Below are 13,904 nucleotides of genomic sequence, written 5' to 3'. Positions count from 1 at the left end.
GGAGCTTAAGGGCCCGAGCACCCCAGGGGCCAAATTAAACCACACTCTGACTGATTGTTTGTGTTTTTATGTGGATTCTTAGTTTCGTGTCTGAAAGGTTCGAATGAGTTCCATAAAAATGCTTTTACTGACTTTACAGACTTTTTCACTGAAAGTTTTTCATAGATTTATATCTTAGGGCTTGTGGGAAAGCAGAATCAGAACTTTTATTTACTCAAGTGTCGTGGCGGGGGTGGGGAGATTGACAGCAGGGAGGGGCTCTCCCTCTCCCTCCCTGAGGCGCGCGTGTTCCGCTGCAGAAACGTGCCTCGAAAGCTCGGAGTCGGAGGCTGTCATCCGCCTCAGAACTGGCTGTGAGAAGGTGAGGAGTTCAGCTCAGAGACACGCTCGACCAAAGCCCCGACACCCCCGCTCAGCCCCCCCGCTGGCGTCGCCTTCTGTCGGCCATGGAGCTGGGACGCACCGTTCGGAACTTTTGGATTTTCAGTTTCCTTTTGGGCTCAGCTGCAGGTTTGTACCTTCATGATGTCCTGCTGTCAGGATCAATCTGCTCAACTTTACTGACGATTTTACAAAAAAGTGAAAACAAGTTTTTGTCGTAAAACCGAAAGCAGCTAAAGTTTAGATGGGTTTGGGATTGGAGGACCGTGTTGGAGCTGCTGGTTTTCCGCTGTAAGCTGATGATCAAAGGCTGCTTTAGCAAACAGCTGCTGCGCGTCTGGGAGCTGCTGGGTTGGGTTGCGCGCAGGCTCCATTTCTCCTTGTTGTTGTCTGAAGGAAAACATCTGGCGCGAGGCCGTCTCATTTAAAGCTCCTCCAGTCTGTTGTTGTTAGTGCGTAAAAACGCATTGAAGTCACGCACAGCTCCGTCCTTCAGAGAAGAAACCCAAACCTTGGCTGTTCCTGGCCTCTAAATTTTGTCCTCAGTATATTAAATTGCTGCGTGGTTTTAGATCCGTGGACCCCCCACCCCCCCCTTCCAGGACTTTATCAGGCTAAAGTTGTTTAGATAAGCTTCCTCCAACTGTTCCTTTAACCCAAACTTTAGGCAGACATGCTCTGAACTCAAGTTTCCATTGAATCACGGACTCTTTTAAGGCACAGTGTGTTTCTTTAAGCTGCAGTCTGGCATCAGAACAGCTGCTTGTTGCTGATCTTACATCCTCTTTATTGAGAAGTTTCCTCCTTTTCAGCCTGTGATGAAAACAGCTGTTTTTCAGTGGATTTTCAGTCTGAGGGAAACCCAGCTGTAATCACTGATTCTTTTCTTCTCAGATAAGCTTTTAGTTCATTGTTGAAGACAATGGCTGCAGTCAAAACATGGTAAATACACGGGCAGAACCGGGCCTCCTTTCCTGTGGCTGGGCTGCACATTGATCTCCTGAAGGAGTAAATCTTTACGAGGATGCAGATTTCTCAGGTCACTTTCACCGACAGGTGCAGACGTGTTAGTCACCTTCTGAAATGTTGAAGGTTTCTACTGGTGTGAATTAGTAATCAGAGAAGAGCTGAGGAGCTTTTTTGCTGTGGTTTTTCTGGGGCTCGCCCCGTTGAAGGTCTTTGGAGCAGCTTTGAATGCATCAAGGCAAGAAAGATAAATGAGCTCACCACACGCAGCCTTCACACTGCCGGGAAGAGTTTGTCCCCCACACTGGTGGTTTTTTGAAGAGCAACACTCGGAGCCTTGACTCTTCATCTGATTGCAGGGCTTTTAAATCACCCTGAAGATAAGCAGCAGCCGAGGGAGTGACTCTCTGCTAGTTTTCTTCTGCTTCATGACTTTCTAAATGATGTTTAGGTGAAGTTTGTAAACATGATGTCTCATTTTGAGAATTTTGTCACAAAAACCAACATGACTTGGTTAGTTCTCTGTAACATTTAGTGAGGGCAGTTAACCCAGACGGCGTGGACTAGTAAACATGTCGAGCTTTTGTCAGAACACCACTTCCTTTTCTTTCAAGGCATCCAAATACCAAATTTAAACACTTCCTGTTGTTGGCTAGAAGTTTCTACACAAATCTTTGACTTTTCGTGTGTAAGAAATGATTCTGTCTTAGTTTCCTTTACAAGATGTTTATGACATTGTGGAAGAAAAGTGTTGGTTTACTGAAGTTCTAAAATAACCTAAAGCACAGACTGAAGGCCTGATCGGGGTATCAACAGGTGGCAGTGAGGCCTTTGGGGCCTCAGGGGCACAACAGTGACCGCAGGTGAAAACTTAGAACCATTAAGCCAAACACACTTGTGGCATGTTTACGCCAAAGAAGTCTGTTCACCGTTAGACAAGTTATACTCAAACAGAAATTCATTTCCTCAAAGATTCCTGGCTATAAAAGTCTGGTCTTGTCAGTGAGGAATCTCTGACATAAAATACCAGAATTCTGTTTGAACTTTCTACCTGAGAGTTCTCCCTTATGCAGAAATGAGAAGTTAAGACGGACTAAACTGTTCAAAAAGAAGGGCAGGGTGGGTCTGAAACAGGAGAGGCGAACGCCTTCCTCTCCATTGTCCAAATACCAAAGCAGGAACAGCCGGAGGTGAACAGTATCACCTTAATCACCCTCCGCTCTTCCTATTGCTTTTCCTAACGTGCAGAGGCAGGGTAGAGTTCACGGGCATACACAGGAACTCAGCACTACTTCACATTTCAGACACTTTTCTTCACACAGGATGCACACACAGCGGCGTTTAAACACCCACGACTAATCAAAGAGCAAAGGCCATCCAGCTACTGGATTTCCTTGAGTCCAGCGACTGACGCTCGTATCCACACTGAATAACACGCTGTCTGAGCTTCCTCGTTTAAGTTGACTCACAGAGTTCGTGCTTAGTGGAAACAGAGATGCTCAAATACGACACAAAGCTGCTGCAGATCTCTGTGCTAAAAACACAATGACCAAAAATGGATCACAAGCCCAACAACAACAGAGAAGGAGCTTCCGTTTTTATGATCACTTATTAGTTTTTAAGTAGATTGCTTCACTATTTATTTATGTGGGAAATCCTTCTGCTTTTGTAGGTCATGTTGCAGTTTTACAGCAGTTTCAGATGGTTGACATTCACTAACAGATACGTATTTATGTTTGTCTTGTCGTTTTATTGAGAGAAGCTTCTGACTGAGATTTGAGTTTAGCGATAAGCTGTGATAAACTTCTGCTCGTGCATGCCATGGAGAACCCTTTTAAATCCCATGTGAAGCAGATAAAAGCCAGACGAGAAGGAGTTTGTGTTCTGGGACAACTCAGGAAGGAAGTCCACTCCTCAAACTAGGCACTGAGCCCCCCCCACCTCATATTTCAATATGTGCACGCTCTGCAAGTCTGTATGCTGGCACACTTTTCTGTAGGTGCCATCCACTCCCACACATGCCGGTAATTCACTCATTCACAAGATCTTAGTGTCGTCTTTGCAGCATTGAAGTGATCCAGATTCTGCACAACACTGCAGATAAGAAGCTGCACAGGTGAAGTGGTGATACATTGTTATTGTGTGAATGCATTTTGGAGATGTGTGCATTTGTGAGTTTGCAGGAGGAAATGCAGAGTGGAATGCTTTAGTTATGTCATTGCAATGATACATTTGTTTAAAGTCTAGTCAGTAGATAATTAGCAAAGTATTTTACATGTGCTCAGAGGAGAAGTCAGAACAGGATGTGGTGGATGTGTGAGTGACAGAGAGAGTTTGTGCAACATGAAGCAAGTGTCTCACAGCTGTCTTGCTGGTTTCCTGAGAGTAGAATACTTGTGCAGCTAATCTGTGTCATCGTACAGCCAAACTCCTGTTTCACTGCCGTAAGTGAGATGTAACGTTGTCTTCGACAACAGCAATCACATTTATGCATTGTTAATATCGTGTTTTGGAATTTGTAGCAGATAAAAACAGGCCCCTCAGCCTCCACAGGAGGTTGGTTTATTTGCTTTAGTCAGCAGACTCTGCAGTATTTTTAACTGCAGTTTGAATATACAGAACTAGAAGAAAATTAGTGACTCAGACCCAAAGCAGATTTGCGATGGAGCTTGCAGAATTATGGCATGAAAAAGCAAGAATTGATGTTTAATTATAGGTTGTTACCATTATAACTGCAATGTGGTCACTTTTCCTCTTTTGACTTGCAGTAACAGGCAGTGACTTCTTTTAGCTCAACGTTGGTTAGGTAGTAATTTAGATAGAAATAGACTTTTAAGGGATTGTTGATTTATTAAGCTAGAATTTCCCATATCGTCAGATGCTTTATCTTAATTTTTATGATGTAAATGATTAATAACGGCACTCATTTAAATTTATTGCAGCCGTGTAAAAAATAAATCAAAGCTTTAAAAAGCTTGTTTCACTGACTAGCATAGAAACTCAACTTCATACCTTAAGGTGGATTTTCAGGCCTAAACAACAAAAACAGAGGTTTTTAGGTTTTTGGTCACTCTCACTTCACAACCAGAAAGTCCTGGTTTAAATCTCAGTAGCTGGGTTCCTTCTGTGTGGAGTTTGCCTCTTCTCCAGATTCATCTGTGGGTTTTCTCAAAGTGCTCTGGTCTCTTCTCACAGTCCAAAGACATACTCCATAGGTTAAATTCTATTGTTCTTTAAGTATGTGTTTGTGATTGCTTGTCTTTGTGTTGGCCTGCGATGGATGAACCTCACCTTCACCTGTCAGTAGCTCCAGCATCCACTAAAAAATGTGTACAGAAAAGAAAATAGCTTTTTGGTTAAAGGGCCTACTATTCTAAGCCTTTTAGAGTAAACATAAAAAAGTAAATGTTCTAAATGTACAGTTTTGTGTGTGATCTCCTATTGTGATTATTTGCAGATAATAAGGAGCTGGCAAATACTGTAACTGTACTGTAAAATAAAAAAAAAACCATATATTGCAATTACTTTTTTTCAAGGTTTGTGATTAATTAGTTAATTTTTTAACTGATTCATGGCCCTTAGGATAATATATTACTTTTGGCACACTAAATGAAGGATTCTTATAAAATAAGAGTTATTTTTGCGAACTCATTTTCCTACCAAGAAGTAAGACGCCTGGATCTCAGAGGCTCCGCCTTTCACTCCTTGTGGGTGCCGCCCATGTCATGATGTCAAACCTCGAGTTGACTTTTGTATCCAGACTTTTGATAAGATGGATGCGAATATAAAATTAAAGTGTTTTACTGATAGCTGCTAGCTCCACGAAAAAAGTGAGAGTGTGTCTTAGCCTGGGAGCACAGACTCTTCCTGGAAGGGGCTGTTCCCCACTTTGTGACATCACAATGTGAGAACCTGCTCTTTTATGTGGATTGGGAGGGGCTGGTGCTCAGACCGCAGGTTTTTAGAGGAATGCTAAGATGTGAGTAAATGGATCAAAATATCGCTTTGAGGTTGTTTTTCATGAGTAATTAACATTATAATGCACTTACATGTTCAAATAAGATGATTTTTCATGATACAGGCCCTTTAAATATGGTTATTTTACCCATGTTTATTATGTGTTTTATGAAATTGCATATTTTCCTTTGGATAATGTAATCTTGTAATACAAACTTGTAATACCCGACATATTCTGGTTGTTCTGTTCACCCCCCCCCCCCCATGTCCTGCTATGAGCTAGTGAACTGTTCTTGGTGTTTCTAGCTTCTTGCACTTTGTCAGCACAAATTAAAATGTTAAAAATTCTTGAATGCTAATCATAATTTTTCCAAATATGTCTTCTTCTTTCAGCCAAAGTCGAGACGCATCACACCCACTCAACACTGGGAGTTTCCGTCGCCCACTTGCACTACTACTGTCCTCAGGGTTCAAATGCTAAACTGGTGTGTGTCCAGAAAGGAGACGTCAAGTCCCCCAAGGATGTTCTGAAAAGAAGCTGGTTATTCACACCTCACAGTGACAAACACTGTCAAAATAATGTTGGCCCACGACACACAAACCCTCATCATTTTGACAAAAACCACACCACGGGGGCAGGACTGGATTTCGGACACACAGGTGACCACATGTGGGTCACCCTCCATAATGTGACGAGTGCAGACCAGGGCCGCTACTGCTGCCTGCTCCTGGACTTAAAGAATGAAAACAAGCATTTGAGTGTCGAGCAGAGCACTCACAGCCACCTCATCCTTCACGTGACACCATGTAAGCTCATCCTGTTTGTTTATGAAGTAATCCACACAATCTTTGTCCATCAACTAATTTGATCATGTCATTCATGTGTATCTGTAGGGAGAGCAGGGTCTCCAAACTGCACAGTCTGGGATCTCTCCCCCCCTGAAGGTATGAATTCTGACTCCTTTCTGCTGGACAGCATGTCAGACGTTGGTTTGTTTGACCCCCTGCTCCTTTGCAGGCTCTGTTCCGGTGGCCTTGGCTTTAGCCGCCTGCATACTGGCTCTACTCTCTCTGCCTCTGGTTCTGGTGCTGGTCTACAAACAGAGGCAGAACTCCCAGTCAAGCAGACGTACGTATCATAGCGACAATTCACATACATTCACTTCCATCTCCATGCTGTCGGTAAAAAAAACAGTTCCCATAGTCTTTGGTCTGAAGCGTTTCCTGTCACTGAAGCAGATTGACTGTATTTTACACTGTAGGAAGCACATTCACGCTCACAATGACCCATTTCCTGTTTCCTCTCTCCCAGGTGGTCAAGAGCTGGTGAGGATGGACAGGTAAGTTTCCCACAGTCGTTTCCCACACAAAGCTGCTTGCAAAGATACTTCACTTAGTTAAAGTGGTCTCTCATCTGTCCTAAGAATAACCCATATAGGTGAAATCCATTAAGGTAATTTTCTCTCTTAATTAAACTCTCAAAATTCAAACCTTCATAACAATAAGTTCCGGATTATAGAATAAAAACAAATATCTGATTGAGATCAAAAATGTATGTAAATCTGGCAAACAGGATGCATTCTGTACAGGAGACACGGCATGAAGGAGATTGATTGACAAGGTCTACAACCAATCAGGCACAGAGTGCTGATTAAGAAAAAAAACAGTTAAACAGTGTTAACAGTGAATCCATTTAACAAGTTAACACTGTATTCAAAATACTTCTTACACAAAAGTCAGTTTTAAAGAACGATTTCTGACCAAACCTCAGAAAATGAAGCTGTAGGACGAGTTGGTTTCTGTGGGGTTAATGTTAAAGAAAGACCATTTTCAGGCTCTCAGAGGGAGATTTCTTATGATTCAATCCTGGAATGTTCCTATGTCTTCAGCCTTTTTGCATCATAGAAACCACAGTTAGCCAGTTGATTTCGACAGTCTGACTGTTTCTCACTTCTGTCTCGTTTGTGTTCAGTGAGGGTCAAGGTCATGAGAACCCGGTCTTTCTGGGGGAGCCTCAGGCAAAGAGCCGCACCGTGTCCCAGATCATGACCAGACAGTCGTCTGAGACTGGATGCCATTTGTTGTCTGACCCTGGTACCCCCCTGTCCCCCCCTGCACATGGGGACGTATTCTTCCCATCTGAAGGTGACGTATGCTCCAGGAACATCTACGTTATTAACTCTTAACCTTTGTGCTAAATAGGTATGTTGATGTTGGGAGTGGGGTCATCTGGGCCCCACACGACAGTGCACTTTTAATGATTTTTGATTTCACTGGTGTCTGTGGCAGACATGAAATCCTGTCCACCTCCATCCACATTTGTCATAGGACAGATAACATGTCAATTTGAGGTTTGGGTCATCTGGACCCCATAAGATAGCACAAGGGTTAAGCTACGTTCACACCGGACTCTGCGAGTTCAAGCAACTTCCAATGAAAAGTCATGTAAACACAGGTTTTGGCATACTTTGTTTAAAACTCTCACATTCACTCATAGTTTTTATTATCATTTATGTACAAAAAATAAATAAAGTTGATTGAATCCGCATTGAAAGATAAACCAGGCTGAATTTGGAACAATCAGAGACTCAGATTTGGGAGGGATGCTGTTCCTTTAAATCACAAAAGGACCAATTGTTTGAAAATTGATCATAGAGGAAAAATGAATAATTGCAGTTTGTGCAAATACGTGACACCAAGTCAGTCATATATCAAAATAGAGATGTGAAAGAAAAAGCCTTTTCAACATTTCGGACCAAACCTCTACCAATTGTAGGTGTAGGTTATTAAACAATAGGAAAAGATGAAGGAGAAACGCGCGTTCTTGATTGTGCCCGGTGCGTCCATAGCTTTGGACTCTTATCTCAAACACTAAAAAGTTCTTTGATGATTTTCTGACCAATCTCAACGGGCTGTCAGGATCCACATGTGTCTGTTCCTCTACCTGAGCATGGGGGGAGTCCCACCTCCCATTCACCTCCAGCCAGTTACCAGTTCCACAATTTAAAACCATGTTCATTCTCCCACTCTGCACCAGATCATCAGATGAGCTCCTAATCATTCTGAATGCAAACCTCTCAGGCTCAGCTTAGCTCTTAAAAAAAGCGAGATTCACCGCTAGTCTTTTTTCTCACACATATCTTTAGCGTCTTTAGCAAAACTTTACAAAACTTCCAATAAATCTGTAAACACAATTATAAAGAGCATGAACTCTCATGATCTGTCAGATTTGTACTCATCTAACACAGAGATGTGGTGACAGATTAAGAGATTAAGTGGAAAGTTTCTCTACATTTCTCTAAAGTCTGTATTGTTTTATGACATTTTTTGTTTTTTAGGCTTTTGTGGCCTTTTCTCCAAATCTGTGAAAAACATTTTAGAGACAAGAACATGACTGCTGTGCAGCAGCGTGCAGCAGCTATCTGCTTCAGTCTAAATAAAGAGATAAAACACTAAAAACCTGCTTTATACATAAATTTAAAGTTAAATACAAAAGATAAATGATTAACTCCATTTACATTTTGTCAACGTAAAATTGTGTATTACACAAGTGTTGTGTCTATTTCAAAATCTGTTTTAGTAATACTGATGCAATCAAAGAACATCCAGCGTTTAGTCTTAAAAGCTGAGGGACATTTTTTCATGTCTCCAAATTGAAGACTTCCAGTCATCTAACTGTGGGTCTGCTTGAACTAATATAGAGATATTGGTTGCTAGAGTATTTTTCTTCAGGCTCATGAGGCAGCCATCACTGACATTCCAGACATACTTTACCAAACAACCTCAGCAGAATCTCATATTTGCAGAACCAAACTCAGAATAAAGTAAAACAATCCTCCTGGGTCGGGTTTCTTTACCCTAACCTGCAGATAAAAGGGTCATTTTAAAGACTACAACATAGTGCAGGCGTCACATGCTTCACAGTGCATTCCTATTTAAATTGAAACTTTTTTTAGGATGTGCAAGTGTTTCATTTTGACTTAAAATAGCAAAAATATCTGCAAATATGAATTTAAAAACATCCCAAAAATCTCTTTAGGGGGATTTTCCCTACTTAATATGTTTTTATCTATTTGTGCTCAGAAGTTTAGCAAAAAAACAGTTTTACGATTGACAGAAGCTACACTTCAGTTTTCTTGTTCACATTTTTGTGGTGTGCTGAACTTTGGCTTTGCGGAATTTAACAAGATGCGCTTCCCCTATTATCTCTAACATGTTGCAACGCAGACCTACACACTTTTTCTTCTGCTTTTCCAGAAAATAGAACCAAACTTTAATGTTCTGGAAATGTCCAGCAAGTTTAATTTATGACATGAATCAAAGGAAAATCTTCTTTGCATTTTAAAAGCAGTTGTTTTTGAAAAAGGAAGCAAATTTGCTCGACTTTTTCACGTGTCAGCAGGAATGTAGCAGTTCTCATGTGTGTAGGTGCATGACACGTCTTCTCTGTTTCAGACGTCATTCCAGAATCCCCAGACCTTCTGCAGTGAAACCTCTTTCATCGCTCTCAAAGCTGATTTAAATAATAAAAAAAAGGGCTGCGATTGTCTTCCTCTTCTCTCTGTCCTAAGAGCGACGCCGCCTTTGCGAGCCGCCTCACCTCTGCTGGGATTGTCGTCTGTATTTTGTCTGGACTCCAGGAGGGAGCACCACAGCATTTTTCATTCACCTCCACCTGCAACAACAGCTGCAGGCCAACAGAGGATCTGAGCTTTTTTAAAATCAGACATTTCTTCAGAATGCTGGGAATGGTCTTTCTCCTGCTTGTGATGAACCCTTTGATGGCTGCTGAGGATCGAGACGTCCTGCCATGTGGACGAACGATAGTCTAAACTCCTTCACAGTAACTGAAGGAGTAGGCCTGTCTGTATGACAGAAACACACAGAAGAAGAGCTACCAAAGAATATTTGCTGGAAATAATTTTTAAAAAGTGTTGTTTTGAGGATAAAACGCGGCACAGAAAACATAATCGAGGTTAGAAATGGGCATCATTCTCGTCTGCTTTTGAGTCTTTACAAAATGAAAACAACTCCTTTTGAAGGTGAACTCAGGAGCCACTCCTCTTGGATATGTCACTATAATTTACATTAAATGAAGCACACCAGTGCAAATTTATTACAGAAATATTTGTACAAAATGAATATGTTTGCCTTGAATCAAACTTTTTAGTTTTTTCTTGACTCTACTTCCTTTTCTCGCTTTAACACCTTCTTTATTTTTTCTTCTCCTTTACTGAAAACCTATTCCTGCTCTGTTTTCTGTACTTAAGTGCCAACAGTTACTTTTATTATTAACGTTTTGTGATTTTTTTTATTGCTCTTATTATTTACAGTGGAACAAAACTTTGTGAAAGTTCAATCAGTGGCATTACAGCTTTTTCTCCTTTGGGTGTGTAATACATGTCTCAGTGTGCAGTGATAGTGGTCAGAATGTAGTAAACAAATGTGTGATATCAGACTGTATCTGTGTGGACTGACTGCAGATGATTGTGGATTGAATCAGATCGAAGTGGAAAATAGTAGAAATCCTCTCCAGAATAACGTGTAGCATGAACAAAGCCGAGCATTCAGACTTTTTATGTTCTGCTTGAGTCTTTATGTTTTTTGTCTTTTTGTGAATATTTTTCTAAATCCTTTGTTCAGGATGTTTATCCGTGCACTCGTGAGCTGCAGGACGCTGGTGTCCAAGCTCAGACGTGACCTTGTTTGAACCATGTTTTAAACTGTCTTTCTCTTGGCTTGTGAAATAAAAAGCTGCTTTTCAGCCTTGTGTGTTGCCTCTCAGATCAATGTTTCTCCTAAAATTGTTTCCATTCAAGGACAGATTGAGCTTACTATCTAGGGAGCCATCGCAGATTAAACAAGGCTGTTCCACTAGTGAGCCTCTCAGGAATCTGACATTGAAGCTGAATATTTAGTTTCATCAGAAGAGACAGAGATAGACAGAGGAGACAAAGACAAAGAACAGACTGAGGACTACACAGCTTTTATTTTTAAAGCTGCAATCGTGGTTCATTAAAGTACCTAAAGAAATGTTTGATTCTGTAGATAAAGTAACATTTAGGAACCATGATGTCGGGTTTCCTGTTGACAAAACAAGGAGCTTCCTGTGTTTTTCACAATCATCTATGTAAACAAAGTACCAGTCAAGCAGCTTTTTATTTATCTGAATGAAATTAGTGTTTTTGTTTTGTTTTTGTGGCTTATGTCACTATAATAACATGAATGACCATCTATCCATCCATCGAATCACTTCTGGGGTTCACAGGGTTGCTGCAGCCTATCCCAGCTGCTGAGTGACGGTGGGGGTTCGGCCTGATCAGGTTGCCAGTCAGTTGCAGCGCCGCACGCTCACATTCACACCTTCAGAGATCATTTAGAATCATCAATGAACCCATGAATCATATGTTTGGACTGTGGGAGGAAGCTGGAGAAAAATAAAAGATGAAGGACATGCAAACTCCACAAAGATTCCAACAAGGACCTTCTTGCTGGAGAACAAGAGGGCTAACCAGTACACCACTGTGTAGCCTCAACAGAGAATATGATGTATTTGCAAAAATAGTTTGGAAATAAAAGTATAGAAAGAAAAAACAAGTTAGCATCTTAAATACTGGAAACAAATCTCCACAAAAAGTGAAATATCAGAGAAGCATCTTGTTCTGGTCTGAGCTAAATTCACCAAGAGGTTTTCTTGAATGTTTATGAATCTAATTAATTTAAACTTAACATTATCCAATAGTCATCTAATAATGGAATTCTCTACCATAAGGAGCACAGTCCCACACAGGTCCCCAAACCAGGACCACCACTATCAAAGCGCTCACGTCAAACCTCATCACAGGAGCACTTTGAGGACACTTTGATGGGAAATTGGGTCAACCGTCTGATTATGTATCAGAGAAGCTTCTCCATTCCTCAATCCTTCAGGGGAAGTGTGTTTTACAACAGCCTGTGCTGACAGTGGCCTTGGTTAAGTGAAACCTGAATTTACTAAACAGCTTTTCTTCTTATTTGAGCCCCTTATTTGTCTTTGGAAACAAACCCTTTGCTGATGTTGCAGGAACCATCAAAGACGGTAAAACTTGCTCTTCAGTCAAAACCTTCAGTGATCTGACTCTAGAAAAACACTGAGATCCACGTGTATTCATTTGCTGTTACTTGAGTCTTACCGACAGAGGCGGCGTGCCGTCATCCTCCACCGTGACCGTGAGAACATACTGCTGCTGGCGTTCCCGGTCCGGTGGAGCCGGTCGCGTCACCATCTCTCCAGTCATACGGTCCATGCGGAAGGTCAGGTCCTGGTTCCCATCAGTGATGTAATAGGAAAGCAGGGCGTTGGGGCCAATGTCCCTGTCGGTGGCCACCACACGGAGAACCGAGGTCCCTCCTCCAACATTCTGCAAAAGGAATGAAGAGGAGTTTAAAAAAAGTCAAAACATTTGAATGACAACCACCAATGCCAGAGTGAAGTGTGAAGGGATCAAAGGGTCGAGATCCTACCTCACTGACACTGACGTTGTAGCCCCTCGGGCTCTCCACGACAGGAGCATTATCATTGACATCCAGGATGTTGATGGTGAGTGAGTGGTCTGTGAACCTGGGAGGTGAACCATTATCTGTGGCACGAACCTGCAACAACACATGAACACTGAGAGGAGGAAACTTTATCTGTTTTCACAACTATCTTTACATTACCTCTAGATTATGAGTTCATATGTTATAAATGTGTCAATTTTGATGATATTCTGAATAAAACAACAGTTTGTCAGAAGCAGAAAATGTCTCTTTATGATGTATTTTTTGGTCAAATGTCAGAAAAAAGTCGTTTCTGATATTTCATACTTCATCTTTAAAATGAAACATTTATTCAAGTTAGAAAAAATTAATTTCAGAATAATTTAACTTAAGTAGTAGAAGTCAACATTTGTAATCAAATTGTTGCTTTAATGAGATAAAAAATGTGAGTGGAGAATAAAATACAAATGATCTTGAAGACACGTTGTTGCATTTCATTCTCATTAGAAAAGATTAAACAAAGATGGTAAAAATTAAGATTTTTCCCTTTAGAACTTTGAAACAGACAATAAAGAAATGCTCAGATTGTAGTCACTTAAAATAAAAACAAAAGGATGGGGAAAACCTGCCATCATTTGTGTTTCATGTCATCATGTGTGGATGTTATATAGACACAAAGCCAAGAAAAAAAGAGGGAAGAAATCCAAACTTCCAGTCTGACCCTCAGTAAGTATCGGTCCACAGACTCTCTGTCCAGAAGAGCGTTGAGAATGACCTCTCCGTAGGTGTTGTTCACCGTCTTGATCTTGAAGACGTCTTGCATGTTGCCAGCCACCAGAGTGAAATTCACCTGAGAGAGAGTCAAAGCTAACATGAGATAAAAAAATAATTTTATACAACAATGGCATTTAATGCCAAAAGGAAAATTCTTTAAATAGTCATTTAGCATACAGCTAATCAAGTTGAAATAATGGATAATTGTTAGAGAAGATTAAACAATAAAATATAGTATAAATGAAGATTTTTAATTGTTTTTTTTAACATAATTTAATTAATTAAAAAAAAAATCACAAATTTGGAAC

General features: G+C 40.9%; 2 protein-coding genes across 3 annotated transcripts in view; one reads left to right on the top strand and one right to left on the bottom strand.

Moving 5' to 3' along the window:
• Nucleotides 1-13,904, bottom strand: part of cdh23 (cadherin-related 23) — a 168,380-nt gene that overhangs the window by 18,362 nt on the left and 136,114 nt on the right. For both annotated transcript variants that reach the window (XM_024298075.2, XM_024298076.2), the window contains exons 35-37: nt 13,544-13,672; nt 12,808-12,936; nt 12,477-12,704 (exon numbers count right to left, since the gene is read on the bottom strand). In XM_024298075.2, the coding sequence (XP_024153843.1) occupies nt 12,477-12,704; nt 12,808-12,936; nt 13,544-13,672 (486 nt within the window). The remainder of the gene's footprint in view (nt 1-12,476; nt 12,705-12,807; nt 12,937-13,543; nt 13,673-13,904) is intronic.
• Nucleotides 49-11,074, top strand: vsir (V-set immunoregulatory receptor). Its single transcript, XM_024298080.2, has 7 exons — nt 49-510; nt 5,698-6,111; nt 6,199-6,249; nt 6,323-6,433; nt 6,617-6,644; nt 7,277-7,449; nt 9,760-11,074. Exons 1-7 carry the CDS (start codon nt 447-449, stop codon nt 9,792-9,794), a joined length of 876 nt encoding a protein of 291 aa, XP_024153848.1. The 5' UTR covers nt 49-446; the 3' UTR covers nt 9,795-11,074.

Source organism: Oryzias melastigma, linkage group LG15 (assembly GCF_002922805.2).
Source record: "Oryzias melastigma strain HK-1 linkage group LG15, ASM292280v2, whole genome shotgun sequence".
Lineage (NCBI taxonomy): Eukaryota > Metazoa > Chordata > Actinopteri > Beloniformes > Adrianichthyidae > Oryzias > Oryzias melastigma.
Note: the sequence above shows the minus strand (reverse complement) of the source record. Positions and strands in the feature narration are given on the sequence as shown.

Bases quoted from the DNA above. Each gene is read 5' to 3' on its own strand.
- vsir (XM_024298080.2), top strand. From the start codon at position 447: ATGGAGCTGGGACGCACCGTTCGGAACTTTTGGATTTTCAGTTTCCTT. The intron at 511-5,697 runs GTTTGTACCTTC...TTCTTCTTTCAG, and splicing joins CCTTTTGGGCTCAGCTGCAG to CCAAAGTCGAGACGCATCAC. The intron at 6,112-6,198 runs GTAAGCTCATCC...GTGTATCTGTAG, and splicing joins CATCCTTCACGTGACACCAT to GGAGAGCAGGGTCTCCAAAC.